This window comes from Carlito syrichta, unplaced genomic scaffold (assembly GCF_000164805.1).
Source record: "Carlito syrichta isolate Samal-C Ts95f unplaced genomic scaffold, Tarsius_syrichta-2.0.1 Scaffold305688, whole genome shotgun sequence".
NCBI classification, from domain to species: domain Eukaryota; kingdom Metazoa; phylum Chordata; class Mammalia; order Primates; family Tarsiidae; genus Carlito; species Carlito syrichta.
In genome coordinates this window covers 418,546-433,324 of record NW_007249784.1, presented here as the reverse complement: position 1 = coordinate 433,324, position 14,779 = coordinate 418,546, and the positions used below count along the sequence as shown (strand labels likewise).

The 14,779-nt window shown below is 49.6% G+C and overlaps 1 protein-coding gene across 1 annotated transcript in view; it reads right to left on the bottom strand.

The window, feature by feature from the left end:
• The window catches only part of DNAH2 (dynein axonemal heavy chain 2), a 112,682-nt gene that overhangs the window by 7,779 nt on the left and 90,124 nt on the right, over window positions 1-14,779 (bottom strand). The window contains exons 65-78 of the mRNA XM_008062346.2: window positions 9,867-10,031; window positions 9,178-9,303; window positions 8,866-9,014; window positions 8,726-8,792; window positions 8,436-8,586; window positions 8,055-8,203; window positions 7,762-7,895; window positions 7,473-7,617; window positions 7,130-7,329; window positions 5,588-5,714; window positions 2,500-2,686; window positions 2,160-2,308; window positions 1,857-2,040; window positions 1,478-1,668 (exon numbers count right to left, since the gene is read on the bottom strand). Coding sequence (XP_008060537.1) covers window positions 1,478-1,668; window positions 1,857-2,040; window positions 2,160-2,308; window positions 2,500-2,686; window positions 5,588-5,714; window positions 7,130-7,329; window positions 7,473-7,617; window positions 7,762-7,895; window positions 8,055-8,203; window positions 8,436-8,586; window positions 8,726-8,792; window positions 8,866-9,014; window positions 9,178-9,303; window positions 9,867-10,031 — 2,124 coding nt within the window. The remainder of the gene's footprint in view (window positions 1-1,477; window positions 1,669-1,856; window positions 2,041-2,159; window positions 2,309-2,499; window positions 2,687-5,587; window positions 5,715-7,129; window positions 7,330-7,472; window positions 7,618-7,761; window positions 7,896-8,054; window positions 8,204-8,435; window positions 8,587-8,725; window positions 8,793-8,865; window positions 9,015-9,177; window positions 9,304-9,866; window positions 10,032-14,779) is intronic.

Here is a 14,779-nt window from a genome sequence, read left to right as displayed (position 1 = left end):
CCAGAGCCCAGCAGGTGGAGGTTGCGGTGGCCGGGAGCAGCCACTGCATTCCATTTTGGGCGACAGAGTGAAATTCCAATTCAAAAAAAAAAAAAAAAAAAAAAAAAGAGTATGGCTTGACCAGGTTTGGTGGCTCAGCCTGTGATCCCAGCACTTTGGGAGACCGAGGCGAGTGAATTGCACGAGCCTGCGGGTTTGGGACCAGCCCAGGCAACTCGGCGGGACCTCGTCTCTACAATCAAAAATTAGTCGGGCAAGATAGCACGCACCTTAGTTCTGGCTACTTTTGGAAGGCTGAGACGGAAGGATCGCTGGAGCCCAGCAGGTCGACGCTGGGGTGGCCATGAGTGCCACTGCACTCCAGCCTGGGCAACAGAGTGGGACTCCAACTCAAAAAAAAAAGTGTGGCATTTATGGTGCTGTGTGCCAAGGAGTGCTTTGTGATCACATGGCAGTTCGGAGCTGGAACTGCGTTTGGTTCTGCACCAGAGATGGGGACTGGAGTTGAAATCATGAAAAGGACAATTTCTCCATAGACTCGCAAACGGAGAAGTGTAGGATGAGAAAAGTTGGAAGTTGAAAAGTAAGTCTTGAGATCCAGCCATAGGCAAAGAGGAGAAAGAAACACAGAAGTAAGAGATGAAGTGTCAAAAGACAGAAGAAGAAACAGGAGTGATGTATCAGGGAAACCAAAGAAAGGGACAGTCAACTGTGTCAGCTGCCCCAAGGTGATCAAGAAGGATTAAAAATGATGAAAGTCCCCCCTGTGTGCATTCAAGCAGTACTTATTTATTGAGTACCCAATACATAATTGGCCCCTGTGTTTTTCACAGGGTGAGCAAAAAGGATTTTGATCTTGACTAAGAGCAAGGAGAAGCTACTAAAATCATTTAAGCAGGGGGTGAGTGGGTGAGGTGTAGTGACATGGCAGATTTTAAAAGATCTGTATGATTGTACACAATGATGAGCTTGTGATACTGGAGATAAAAATTTCAGTAGCGTTGGAGGGAAGGAAAGAGAAAGAGGCTGGAAGGTGTGACGTTAGGAAGAGCACGTAAGGAACTACTGGGAGGTAGGAAGGATCTGATGTGTAAAAGAATGAATTTGGGAACCCAACCATCCAAATTCTGGCTCTGGAATACTTATTCTTTCTGTGCCTCAGTTTGCCATCTGTAAAATGAGGAGTTTATAGTACTTACCTGATAGTAATAGTACTCATCTACTAGTGTACATTAAGTGAGTTGATAAATGTAAAGACCTTAGAACGATACCTGGTACATGATACTCACTCAAAAATGTTACTTTTTACTATTATGTTCTGGAGTTTGGCACAAAGAGGAAATAAATGAGGTAGACTTTTTTTTAGAGGACAGTAAAATCAAAGACATGCTGTTAGGTTAAGACCTCTCTCTGATGCTAGCAGGAGAGAAGGTAGACCAGGTGGCCCCGTTGATGCTGGCTCTCCCCAGTCACTCACCTTTGGGGGCTCTGTGGTCATCTTGATGCTAGCCTGCAAGATTGAGATAGGGAATTCCGGATGGGGGCTGGAGCTGAGCCAGAGGCGGAAGGATGGGTGAGGATCCTCTACCTGCAGCTGCTCCACCAGCTTGTCCAGATTGGGCATCCAAGAGAGTGACAGGTGGCAGTTAGCCAGGAATACCCAGTGTCCTGCAAGGAGATGCTAGGATCAGTGGGAGTCCTTCCCTAAGCCCCACCTGTCCCCACTCTTTCCACCTGTCTGATGCTCAAGTCTGGCACTCCAGGTCTGGGGACTTCTGGCGAAATGGGAGGCACCCGTATGGTAGAGTGATTGAGGCTTGGGGATTGAGGGTGGGAAAGAAAGGATGGACACTGACCCTGCGTCACACCCTCTCGGAGGAGCCAAGCAGCAATGGGGGCCTGGCCCTGGCCCAGGGACAAGGCATGGAAGCGCTGGGCCATGCCTGTGTGCTCTGCCAGTTGGAGCAGGGCGCTGGTGGGGTCCACGCCTGGGGACAGGATGAACATGAGTGGCGATCGTGGGGTTGAATCCTCCAACACCTGCCAGAAACAGAAGGCCACATAACCTAAGCGTAAGGACGAGATTGAGGGACTGAAACAGGGCGAGGGAGGCAGGAAGGACCCAGGGGTGGTGTGGGCAAGGAAGCCGACCCACTGACCAGCTTCATGTTTAGCACAGGTGGCTCAATGAAGCGGGAGCCAAGGTTGGAGACGATATAAGAAGTGACACAGAAGGCCACCCGGTCCTGGCGCAGGGAGCGAACAATCAGCATCCGTTGCATTTCATTGCAGGCATTTTCCCATTCACCTGGGGATGACATGAGCAATCGCAGGGAGAGTGAGTCTGGAAGAGGGGGAAATCCAAACAAGGGGGCACCTTCCAGGAATGCAGGAGGTGCCAGCTGGTAGAAAGAGTGAAGGATGACACAAAGGGCAAATGCACACTGCTGAAAGGAAGGATGGAGAAAAGCAAGAAGGGAGACTCAGAGGCCTGGGTACCTGGCAGCATAGCCTTCTCTGGGGCAGCATTGGTATACCACAGGTGCCAGTCACGAGGGTACTGCTCGAAGGAGTTCATAAGTCCGTGGAAGTTGGTCAGTTTGTCTAGCTCTGTGATGTTATCCCAGTAGGCATCTGCGAGCCAGCCTGTACATGGGTTATCCATTTGACCCTCCCGATCCAGGACCTTGGGAGGAAGCAGAAAGGAGAAAGGTTGACTGGGCGTACTTCAGAAAAAGGTATCTTTTCCTCCCCACCTCCCCCTCTTTCCTTCTCCCCGCTTTCCCCTCTCCCTCTCTCTCCTTCTCTCGCTTTCTCTCACCCTCTCTTCCTCTCTCCCTCCCTCTCTCTCCTCTCTCTGTTCTCTTTATTTTTGGGGTGGGAAAGCCAAGATGGGTCTTGCATGCAGCAGAGTGAAGAGATGAATACAGAAATCCAAGATGGATCAGAATCCACCTTTACTGGGAAATAAATGTGGGGATCTAGGATTCAGACATATCACAGTTCAAATTTAGGGAGCTGACGCCCTCTGGTGGTTGTTTGGTAATAATGTCTTCAAGCTAAGGATTTCTGTTAGCAGCACCGCCCTTCAGAGAAGCACAAACAGTTCATGCACTCATTCACTTACTCATTCTTTTTGTTTTTTGGGTTTTTTTGAGTTGGAGTCTCACTGTGACACCCAGACTGGAGTGCAGTGGCCGCTCCCGGCCACCGCAGCCTCGACCTGCTGGGCTCCGGTAATCCTCCCGCCTCAGTCTTCCAAGTAGCTGGAACTACAGGTGCACGTTACCACGCCTGGCTAATTTTTTCGATTTATTGCAGAGATGAGGTCTCGCCAAGTTGCCCAGGCGGGTCTCAAACCCATGGACTCAGGCAATCCATTCACCTCAGCCTCCCAAAGCGCGAGATTATAGGCAGAGCCACTGAGCCTAGCTCCGGCTCATTCTTTTAAACAAATATTTATTGTTCACAACTATGAATTTTAAGCATAGCTGGTGAACAGTTTGGATGCATCGCTAAACAAAAAATACAAATATATCTGCCCTTGAAGAACTTATTTTCCAACATGGGATTATGAACCCATGGGCATATAATGGACCAAAAACATAACAAATAAGTACATTATTTAGTATGTTAAAGATGGCATGACCAAGTGTAGTGGCTCATGCCTGTAATCTCAGCTTTTTGGGAGGCCAAGACAAGAAATGCAAGACCAGCCTGGGCAACATGGGTGAGATCCCGTCTCTACAAGAAAATTTAAGCATTAGTCAACCACGGTCCTGTGAGTCTTCGCTACCTGGGAGGCAGAGGTGGGAGGATCACTTGAGCCCAGGAGTTTGAGGTTACAGCGAGCTATGATTGTGCCACTGTACTCCAGCCTGAGTGACACAGTGAGATCCTGTCTCTTAAAAAATTAGTACCAGAATCTGGTATTAATTTTTAAAATTTAATGAAAAAAGATGGCAATGCTATGAGAAAATAGAATAATTTGAGGAGGGTAATGGAGACTGGGCATGCTAGGTGGTAGTTTGAAGTATTAAATAAGATCAAGGTCTCTTTGAGGTGAGTTTTGAAAGAAGGGAGATAGAGAGACAAGTGTACATCTGGAGGAATAGAGAATAGTTTTCTGGCAGAAGGCACAGCCAGTGCAAAGGCCCTGAGGTGAGGCATGCCAGAGTGCTTGAGAAGGGCCTTTGCAGCTGAAGTGGAATAAGGGGCTGGGCAGTCAGCAGGAGATAACCTCAGTGATGGGGGATCCTTTCAATATGGTGTCCTTTTTTTCTTTTTTTTTTTTTGAGTTGGAGTCTCACTGTCACCCAGACTGGAGTGCAGTGGCATGCTCCCAGCCACCGCAGCCTCAACCTGCTGAGGTCCAGCAATCCTTCCGTCTCAGCCTTCCAAGTAGCTGGAACTATAGGTGAGCACTACCACACTTGGCTAATTTTTTTATTTATAGTAGAGACGAGGTCTCACCAAGTTGCCCAGGTGGGTCTTGAACCCGCGGGCTCAGGTAATCCATTCGCCTTGGCCTCCCAAAGTGCTGGGATTACAGGCTGAGCCACCGAGCTGGCAATGGTGTCCATTTTTAAAGGACCTCTCTGGTTGCTGTGTTGACAGCTTTGGGGGGTAGGGGGCGTTGGAAGGCTATCACCAAAGTCCAGAAGACAGGCAAAGTGAAGGGGCAAAGAGAAGGAGAATGTTGTCCAGGAGGGACGGGGAATGACTGGCCCTTGGGGGAGTGTAACATGGTTGTCAGGCAGCTTTAAGGGCTCACTTGAGTTTCATGATCATGGATTGAAAGTGAGTCCAGCCAGTGTGGGTATGTTTTCTCCTTCCAGCCACATTCAGCTATGTGGGTCACACAGGGACAAAGGGGAAGAAGAGCTGGATCTCACGAGAGTAACAGGTTTGCCAAGCAAATGCAACACAAACAGTGAGTGAAGCCAGGCTCGGTGGCTCAGCCTGTAATCCCGCACCTTTGGGAGGCCCAGGTGAGTGAACTGCCTGAGCCCGCGGGTTCGAGACCCACCTGGGCAACTTGGCGAGACCTCATTTCTACAATAAATCAAAAAATTAGCCAGGCGTGGTAGCGCACGCCTGTAGTTCCAGCTACTCAGAAGGCTGAGGTGGAAGGATCGCCGGAGCCCAGCAGGTCGAGGCTGCAGTGACTGGGAGCGGCCACTGCACTCCATCTGGGTGACAGAGTAAGACTCCAACTCAAAAAAAAAAAAAAGAGTGAGTTAAAGAGGGGTTGAGGGGCCTGCAAGGGAAGATCGTAATGGTGACCATGGAATTCAGGCTGGGGAAGCAGCAGCTTGAGAGGCAGTAAAAAAAGTGACAGGATCATGCTAATCAGCGGGTCATAGGAGAGAGGTACCCCCAAAGCCCAGCCTGAACTGCATGCAAGGTGGTGCATGCCAAGTCACCCCATCACACCAGGGAGCTCGCCATGCACTGATGCTGGCATGGCTCTTCTCAGCTCACTCACTGAAGCCTCAGGCCTGATCCTCTGGGTCAGAGTCCTTGGCACACCCTCATCCCCAACCATGACCACCCTATACTGGGAGGTGCCCTCTGCTCAACTTACGACACCCCCACGTAGAAAGAAGTTGTATTCATCCATGTTGAGCTTGCCAGAAGTCTCCAGGATTTTGGCACACATGTGAAAACTGAACAGCAGCTTGTGGCGCTCAAAAAGGGTGCGGCAGGTGTACCTGGGAGAAGAGGACAGGGAGGAGGGAAGATGAAGTGGGTGGGAAGCTCAACACAGACGGCTGCTGAGTGAAGGTCACCACAGAACCTGCAAGAAGAAGGACCTTGCTCAGCCTTTACTCCAACCTTCTGCAAACAGCCAAAGACTCGGAGGCCAAGGGAGAAGACATGAGTTTCCCAGAATTCACTCATATTTGGTCATTCAGTTCCATTAAAACAACAAAACAATTGTTATTCCCCTACTATCTTGCCAGGCATCCTGCTGGGTCCTGAGGATACCAAGATGACTAAGTCTCTGGGAGGACAGAGAGGCCTCAGTTGTGACAGGATGTGGAGTCCTATACAGAGGAAGCTGTGGTGTTAAGGGAACGCAGGGCAGGGACACCCAGTCCTCGCCTGGTGGACTCAGGGAAAACTTGAGAGGAGCTGCTCTGAGCTGCAGCAGAGTTTTTGACTGGCATGGCGAGACAGAGAGGTTTCAGCGCAAGCAAAAGCCGGGACATGAGAAGGGAATGGCATGCAAGGTAGTCAGGGCTGCCCAGGAACCCAGTGCAAGGTGGGAAAGGTGAGGCTGAGGCAGGCGAGGGCCAGGTCACAGAGGGCTTCATGGGCCACGAGGGACGAGAAAACCACTGATGAGTAAGAGCTGGGGAGTGACATGGTCAGCTTTGCCCGCATGGTCAGCTACAGGAGGAGAGATTGGGAGGGGAGAGCTAGAGGCAGGACCATCTGTAGGATACTGTTATGCCATTCATAAAAAAAAAAAAAAAAAAGATCGTAAAGACCTAAACTCAAGTACAGTCAAGCAGTGGGGATAAAGGGGAGGGACAGTTGGCAGAATTTTCCTGAGCAAAACCTGATAGGTGACTTGAGAGGGAAGAGTTAAAGATAACTCCCCGTTTCTGGCTTGGGTGACTGGTGGCGGGTGTTGGTGCCATTCAAGGATGAGAACCCCGAAGGAAGAGGGAAGATAATGAATTAGAGCTGAAACAAGTTGAACTCGAGGGGGTCTCTGGAATGTCCAGGTAGAAAAGCTAAGTACTGTTCTGCTCAAAATGTGATTCACAGACCAGGAGTAGCGGTGACCCCTGGGAACTTGTCTAGAGACAGGACTTCAGGCCTCACCCTAGACCTTCTGAATAAAACTTTGTATTTTAATGAGACCACCAGTGCTTTCCAAGCACATTCACATCTGAAAACTGCTACAGTTGTACTGCCAAGTCCAATGCTCAAGGGAGAGCTGAAGATAGAAACTGGGAATGACCAGCCTCCATGACCATGGAGGAGGGTATACGGAGAGGAGGGGGTGGGCCGAGGACAGTGACACGGGAGCGCCCTAAGGCAGAAGTGGCCGAAGAGTAGCACTAGAGCAGCCACTTGGCCTCCTGCCTGGGCACATGGGGAGGAATCATCAGACCTGTAGACCGCGTAGGTGTGGTAGTCATTCAGGTAGTCAATGCGGTCCTCCAGCTTAGTGCTGCGGTGGCTCTTGTCAATGCTGAGAATGAAGAGGCTGAGGTAGGCATCCAGTGAGAACTGGTACATGGGGTCGATGTGGCCCATGTCATTGAGCACAAAGAACAGGACTGATGCCCGCTGGGCGCATGGGCGGTAAGCCTGTGGGTAGGACAGAGTCAGGGCCACAAAGGGGCACAGCACGAAGCAGGGACTCAGGGAAGGAGGGGGCGTCAAGCCAGCTTGATCAGAGTTGCTGCTTTGATAGCTGGCAGGAGGCAGGGCTGGAGGGCACAGGCGCTCACCTCTCGGGCCAAGTCAATGTTGACCTCTGTGGTTTCACTGGTCTCCAGCTGCTCAGTCACCTCCGTGGCCGTTATCTTGGAGGTCTGCAGGGTATTCACCAGCTGCACGTCGTCCAGCAGGGAGCCTGTGGCCTCATTCAGCAGCCTAGGGGAAGCCAAAAAACATATGGATCAAAGGGCTGGGGGACTGGGGCTCCCTTGGATGCTGGTTGTGTCTGCAGGTAGACCTGCTGGATGCTAGCTGGGAGTAGGCCAAGGAGAGGGTGGGTGGGCAGAGGCAAGGGCTCACCGGAGGATCTCATCCTCCAGCTCCTTGAGCTTCCTCTTGCCAGCAGCGATATTGGTGACTAGCGAATCCTTCTGCTCCTCTAGTTCAGGCCGCTCCTTCCGCACCACGATGCCCAGGAGTTGAGCCTCCAGGCCCTGGGAGCACCAGACTCATGATGAGGGGCTCGCTCCTGCGACCCTTCCCATCCTCATCCCCAGCTGCCCAACACAATCTCAGCCTTTTTCTTGATCCTTCCAAATGCTACAACTCTTCCTGCTTCACCCTAGCTCAGTCTGGGTGTCAGCCCCACCCACCTGTTCTTTAACAGCAAAGTTAACAATGGTGGTCTTGGCCGAGGTCTCTGGGCTGTAATGGGGGTTGGAGAGCTTCGTGGTGATATAGAAACGAAAATTGGTATTATATTCCACCTCCTTATCTCCAATGCGCATCAGCAGCCGACCACCTGCATTCACAAAAGGGTCAGGGGCAAGGACAGGTATGAGCGGACCCATTCCCCACTGGCATCCAGGGGTGGTAACTCAACCTGCCCGAAGGCCCCAGCCCAGATCTGAAAGGAGGAACAGGTAAGTGGAAGGCAGTGCCCAGGAGTCAGCTCTTCCCTCCCTAGCGTCCCACTCAGCTGGCCTCTGGAAATTTTCCCACAACCCAACCCCACCATAAGCCAGGGCCCTGACCAATTCGAGCTACAGATTTGTTGAGCACAGGGTTGAGTGTGGGGTCCAGATATTCCTGTACGTTCTGGAGCAGCACTGGGTACCCAAACTGAATGGCGTTTTCTAGGATTCGAAGGTAATCGCTCATCTGCAGGTCAATGATCTTTAGGCCCTAGAGAGCAATGGGGAAAGACGGAGGAAGCACTCAGGGAGACAAGGGAAATCGTGGCCCAAGGGCAGGACCTCAGCAAGAGACAAAGCTTGGGAAGAGATTCCAAGGGAGGAACAAACCCAGCTGCCCAGCCTTATACCTGATTTCCTTCCATGTTCTTAATCCATTTCAGAGCCTGGGCCTGAGGATCGATCATCAATGCCCACCTGCCGGAGGGAGCGCAGGTGAGAAGATAGGCCCTGCTTCTACTCTGCCTCCCACTCCCAGTAGCATCCTTACCTATTGCCTCGGGTGACAATGATGCCATTCTCAGTGGAGAAGGCATCTGAGGGCAGTCCTTGGATGTTCCAGTCCCGGACTTTGGTAGGATTGGACAGGAAGTTATCAATGGCAAAACGAGGTGAGCAAGGAACCTGAAGCTCCCAGATCTGGCAGGGGGTGGGGGGAACCCAAAGCTTCAGCCTGAAGATCTGAGTCCAGCAGCCTCTGCTCCTTCCCAGTATCTCTTCATATTCCCAAAGACCCTGCCCCCAGCCCTGGTCTCAGTGCGCACTCCAAGAGCTCACTCATCATACCTGAGCCGTATCTCACCTTCTTGATCCAGATTTGGTTGACAATCTCATCCCTGTAGTTGGTCAGGAAGGGTCCCATGTAGGACAGGAAGGCAGCTCCCAGGAGACAATCGCCCACCAGGTAGCCCAGGTCCTCCTCCAGGCCCTGGTGGACAGGTGGGAGGTGTTAGCCTGCCTGGGCCCCCACACTCTGGAAGACACTTGGAATGCTTTTGAAGGGACTCTCCTCTGCATACTATTAATATCTAGATCAAAGAGATTCTTTCCTTCTCCTAAACCTTTGTGCTCTGAGAATTCTAACCTGGTTCCAATTACTTGAGAGTTCCCATCTCAACAGCAGTGTTTACATTTTGGTGATAAGGCCTAACCTCTGCGAAGCCAAGAGTTCACAGAGGGTAGAGACAAGAAGTGCCGTGGCTGTCTTCTCTCCAGTCAGCAGGCCATACCAAGAGTCCCTGTGTGTGTGTGTTGCAGCACTACTCAAACACTGAAGCAGATCTCTAATGGCACAAAAAGGCTTTCCTTCTACTGTTCTCATCCAAGGTGAGTAGGGGGAGGGGAGAGGAAGAGCTTTCATGCCCCTATTCCTGGAGTTCCCTACACTCAAGTGTCCCTATTTTTCCAGACTGTCCCTTAACCTAAAGGGGATGGGTCTCTAGGAACTGGCAGGCCAGGCAAAAGGAGACCGGGTGGTACAACTGATCTCACCTGGACTGTCTCCTCCCATCGGGCCTTCTCACCAGCCAACCCAGACACCAGCATCCCAGCCCGCTCCAGCTTCAGTTCCATCTCCTCAGATTTCTTGCGAAGCTCCTCCTTCTGTGCCAGCTTCTCATCATATTGTTTCTTCAGCATCTCCAGTTTCTCAGCCACCTGGGAGAGATGAGAGTACAGGGCATCAAACACAGGGCTTGAGCCCAGATAGTTCTGGTTTAAACTGTGACTCTACCACTTTGTAGCTGTGTAGACTTTGCTCCCCTCAGCTTCCTCATGTGTAAAATAATATCTACCCTACAGGGTTGTCATGAAGAATAAATGAGATAAAATATATGTGATGAGATGGATTTTCTTTCCCTTTCTCCCACCACCCTTTTCTAGAGACTGGAAACTACTTGGTAACGAAACCCAAGACTGGGTAAGAGACAGAGACCTCTTGAAGCATAATATACCACACGAGCACAAAATAACTGCCACTCCACGCCGGAGGTCATACTGAAGGTGAAACCTTGAAAGAGGAAGAGAGAGTTAGAAATGAACCCAAGAGCTGTTAGAGAGAAGACGAGGGAGTCCATTCAAATCAAAGGACCAAGTCCAGGGTCCCACACAGAGATGGGGGCCTGGATAGAGAAACTGCTTTCAACTCATCGCCACTTGTGGGCTCTGTTATCATTGGAAAAAAAAAGAAAAAAAATATATGTAAAACCTCACTTAAATCTGAGATAGAGAACTGATAGAGCCTTCTCCTAGATCTCATATGTGTGCCTGACCTACCAACAGCAATTGTGTCTGGGTACAGATTATAGTTCCGTCCTTTTCATCATGAGGGAATATGGGGCTGGGTTACACATAGTGTACACACCATTAATGCTAGTGCCCTTTCCTGCTGCCACCCCACTGGGACAGGCAGACTGCAATTGTGGGAACAGTTCCACTACTATAAAGTAAGAGCATCTCGCCGGGCTCAGTGGCTCAGCCTGTAATCCCGCACTTTGGGAGGCTGAGGTGAGTGGATTGCCTGAGCCCGCCTGGGCAACTTGGCGAGACCTCATCTCTACAATAAATAAAAAAAAAAATTAAAAATTAGCCAGGCATGATAGCGCGCAACTATAGTTCCAGCTACTTGGAAGGCTGAGGCGGAAGGATCGCTGGAGCCCAGCAGGTTGAGGCTGCAGTGGCCGGGAGCAGCTACTGCACTCTAGTCTGGGTGACAGGTGAGACTCCAACTCAAAAAAAAAGAAAAAAGAAAATAAGAGCATCTCTACTTTACCAAGTGATATCCATAAGCTTCAACCTTGCAGAGCCTCATCTGAGTTGTTATACATAAGGGTGATGTAGGCTGCAGCACAATTCCTAGCATGTAGTAAACAAGCAGTACCTGGGTCCAAGCACTTGGAAATGGGATAGATAGCTCTCCAAAAACATATTCTTTGAAACAAAGCGGAGATTCTGGCTGGGCATGGTGGCTCACACCTGTAATCCCAACATTTTGGGACGCCAAGGTGGGAGGATCATTTAAGCCAGGAGTTCGAGGCAGCAGTAAGCTATGATCTTGCCATTGCACTCCAGTTTGAGCAACAGAGCAAGACCTCATCTCTTAAAAAAAAAAAGTGAAATTCAAGATATCACCTTCAAATGAGAGGATGGCTTAGGCTTATAGGTCCATCCTTGACAGCAATCTGTCAGGAGGCACTAACATCTTAAGAAAGAAGGTATCACTCAGAAGAGGCATGGACTGGGCTTGGTGACTCAGCCTGTAATCCCAGCACTTTGGGAGGTTGAGGCGAGTGGATTGCCAGCACTTTGGGCGACTGGTTCAAGACCAGCCTGGGCAACTTGGAGAGACCTCACTTCTACAATAAACAAAAAATTAGCCAGGCGTGATAGTGCGTGCCTGTAGTTCCGGCTACTTGGAAGTCTGAGGAGGAAGGACTGAGTCCAGCAAGGTCAACACTGGGGTGGCTGTGAGTGAGCCACCGCACTCCAGTCTGGGTGACAGAGTGAGACTTTGACTCAAAAAAAAAAAAGAAGAGTTATGGTCAGTTGGGTCGGTCAGAGGACACTGGCCAGGGGCCCAGAGGGCAAGGGGTGCCCTCATCTCTGTACCTAGGTGCCAGGTCTGGCCCTGATGGAGCCAGCGCTACAGTGGTCTTTGCTCCAAGTCCTGCCTGTCACCAGGGTCACATCCCTGTCACCTCCCTGTGCCAAGTCTTTGCTCATGCTCACTCAACTTGACAGCAACATTCAGATTATAACTAGGTTTTCCATGGAAACTTTTTTTTTTGAGTTGGAGTCTCATTCCATCACCCAGGTTGGAGTGCAGTGTGCACCCCAGTGTCGACCTGCTGGGCTCCGGCAATCCTCCCGCCTCAGCCTTCCAAGTAGCCGGAACCACAGGTGCACATGCACGCTACCACGCCCAGCTAATTTTTTATTTATCGTAGAGACAAGGTCTCACCAAGTTGCCTGGGCTGGTCTCAAATCCTCGAGATCAGGCAATCCACTCGCCTTGGCCTCCCAAAGTGCTGGGATTACAGGCTGAGCCACCGAGCCCAGCCCCCATGGAGACTTTTGCCAGTGGGGAGGCATCCAGCCCACTTAATAGCTCTATATTTCATTATTTATTTTATGTGTAGTGGTGTTGTCATCATTTTTTTTTTAATTTGTTTATTTTGAGTCAGAGTCTCACTCTGTCACCCAGGGTGGGGTGCAGTGGCACAATCACAGCTCACTGCAACCTCAAACTCCTGGGCTCAAGCAATCCTCCCTCCTCAGCCTCTGGAGCAGCTGGGACTACAGGCAAGCACCACCATGCCTGGCTAATTTTTATATTTTTTATAGAGATGAGGTCTCGCTATGTTGCCCAGGCTGGTCTGGAATCCCTAGGCTGAAGCAATCCTTCTGCCTCGGCCTCCCAAAGTGCTGTAATTACAGGCATGAGCCACCATGTCCAGCCTGGTTTTTTTGCTTTGTTTTGAGTCAGAGTCTCATTCTTTTGCCCAGACTGGAGTGCAATGGCATGCTCACGGCCACTGCAGCCTCCACCTGCTGGGTTCAAGCAATCCTTCTGCCTCAGCCTTCCAAGTAGTTAGAACTATAGGCGCAAGCCACCATGCCCAGCTAATTTTTTTATTTATTGTAGAGATGAGGTCTCGCCAAGTTGTCCAGGCTGGTCTCAAACCCCTAGGCTCAGGCAATCCTCCTGCCTCAGCCTCCCAAAGTGCTGGGATTACAGGCATGAGCTACCGCACCTGGCTTGTTTTTGTTTTTATACAAGAAATATTTGCACAAGGTTAAAAACCTAAATAATATAAAGGAGGTTATAGAAAAAGCAATATACTATAGACCACCTTTCCAACACTGTGACTCATTCCTCTAAGGCAAACTACCCTTTTTTTTTAAAGAGACAGAGACTCGCTCTGTCCCCCAGACTGGAGTGCAATGGCATGATCATAATTCACTGTAACCTTGAACTCCTGGGCTCAAGGGATGCTTCTGTCTCAGCCTCCCAAGTAGCTAGGACTACAGGCACACACCATTATGCCCAGATAATTCTTGTTTATTACTACTTTTTAACAATTTGTTTTTTTATTTCTTTTGGTCATTACCTCCCTATCTCTGAGCAATATGCCTATGCTCCTAGTTTTTAGATATATTAATACATTGGCAATTTTAACTTTTTTATAAATATTATTATGAAAACTTGTAGTGCCAAAGTATCGTTCTTTTTTTTGAGTTGGAGTCTCACTCCATCACCCAGGCTGGAGTGCAGTGGCACACTCACAGCCACCCCAGTGTCAACCCGCTGGGCTCAGGTGATCCTTCCCCCTCAGCCTTCCAAGTAGCCAGAACTACAGGCGCATACTACCCCACCCGGTTAATTTTTTATTTATTGTAGAGACAAGGTCTCACCAAATTGCCTGGGCTGGTCTCGAACTCACAGGCTCAGGCCATCCATGGGCTCAGGCCATCCAACTCACCTCAGCCTCCCAAAGTGCTGGGATTACAGGCTGAGCCACTGAGCCCGGCCTTGCCAAAGTATCTTAAAGTAAATTATAAACTCACGAAATTTCAAGTCTAAATATTTCATGACACATCTCTAAAACAAAGAGGACATTTTCCTATTTAACCACATCACTGCTATTACACCTAATAACATCTTTGTCATATCTTATAAAATAAGTATTACTCTTTGTTATTTTAAGTTAATATGTTCACACATATCAAAATTCAAAAGGAACAAAAGTATATAAAGGGTAAGAATTCTTCTCACTCCTGTCCATAACTCCAGTTTCTTATGTTGCTTTCTAGAATACCCCTTGAAATAAAAGCACCTTGAGGGTAGGTACTTGTTCATGACTGAATCCTTAGACCTAGAATAATAGAATGTTTGAGTAAACATTTTGAATGAATGGATTTTTTAATAAGTAGTTACATGCTATAATACTGTCTGTGCAGTCAGGCTCAGTGGCTCAGCCTGTAATCCTGCGCTTTGGGAGGCTAAGGTGAGTAGATTGCCTGAGCCCGCAGGTTCGAGACCCGCCTGGGCAGCTTGGCGAGACCTCATCTCTACAATAAAATCAAAAAATTGGCCAGGCGTGGTAGTGCGCACCTGTGGTTCCAGCTACTTGGAAGGTTGAGGCGGAAGGATCGCTGGAGCCCGGAGGGTCGAGGCTGCGGTGGCCGGGAGCAGCCACTGCACGCCAGACTGGGGGACAGAGTGAGACTCCAACTTAAAAAAAAAAAAAAATACTGTCTGTGCTTTACTATTTTTTGCTTGTCTCCAAATCGGTTTTAGTCCAGCTGCCTCATTCTTTTGAACAGCTGCAAAACTATCTTGTGTGTGATCAAACCATAATTTATGTGTCAAATCTCCTACATTCTACTATTATTAACGATGCTAT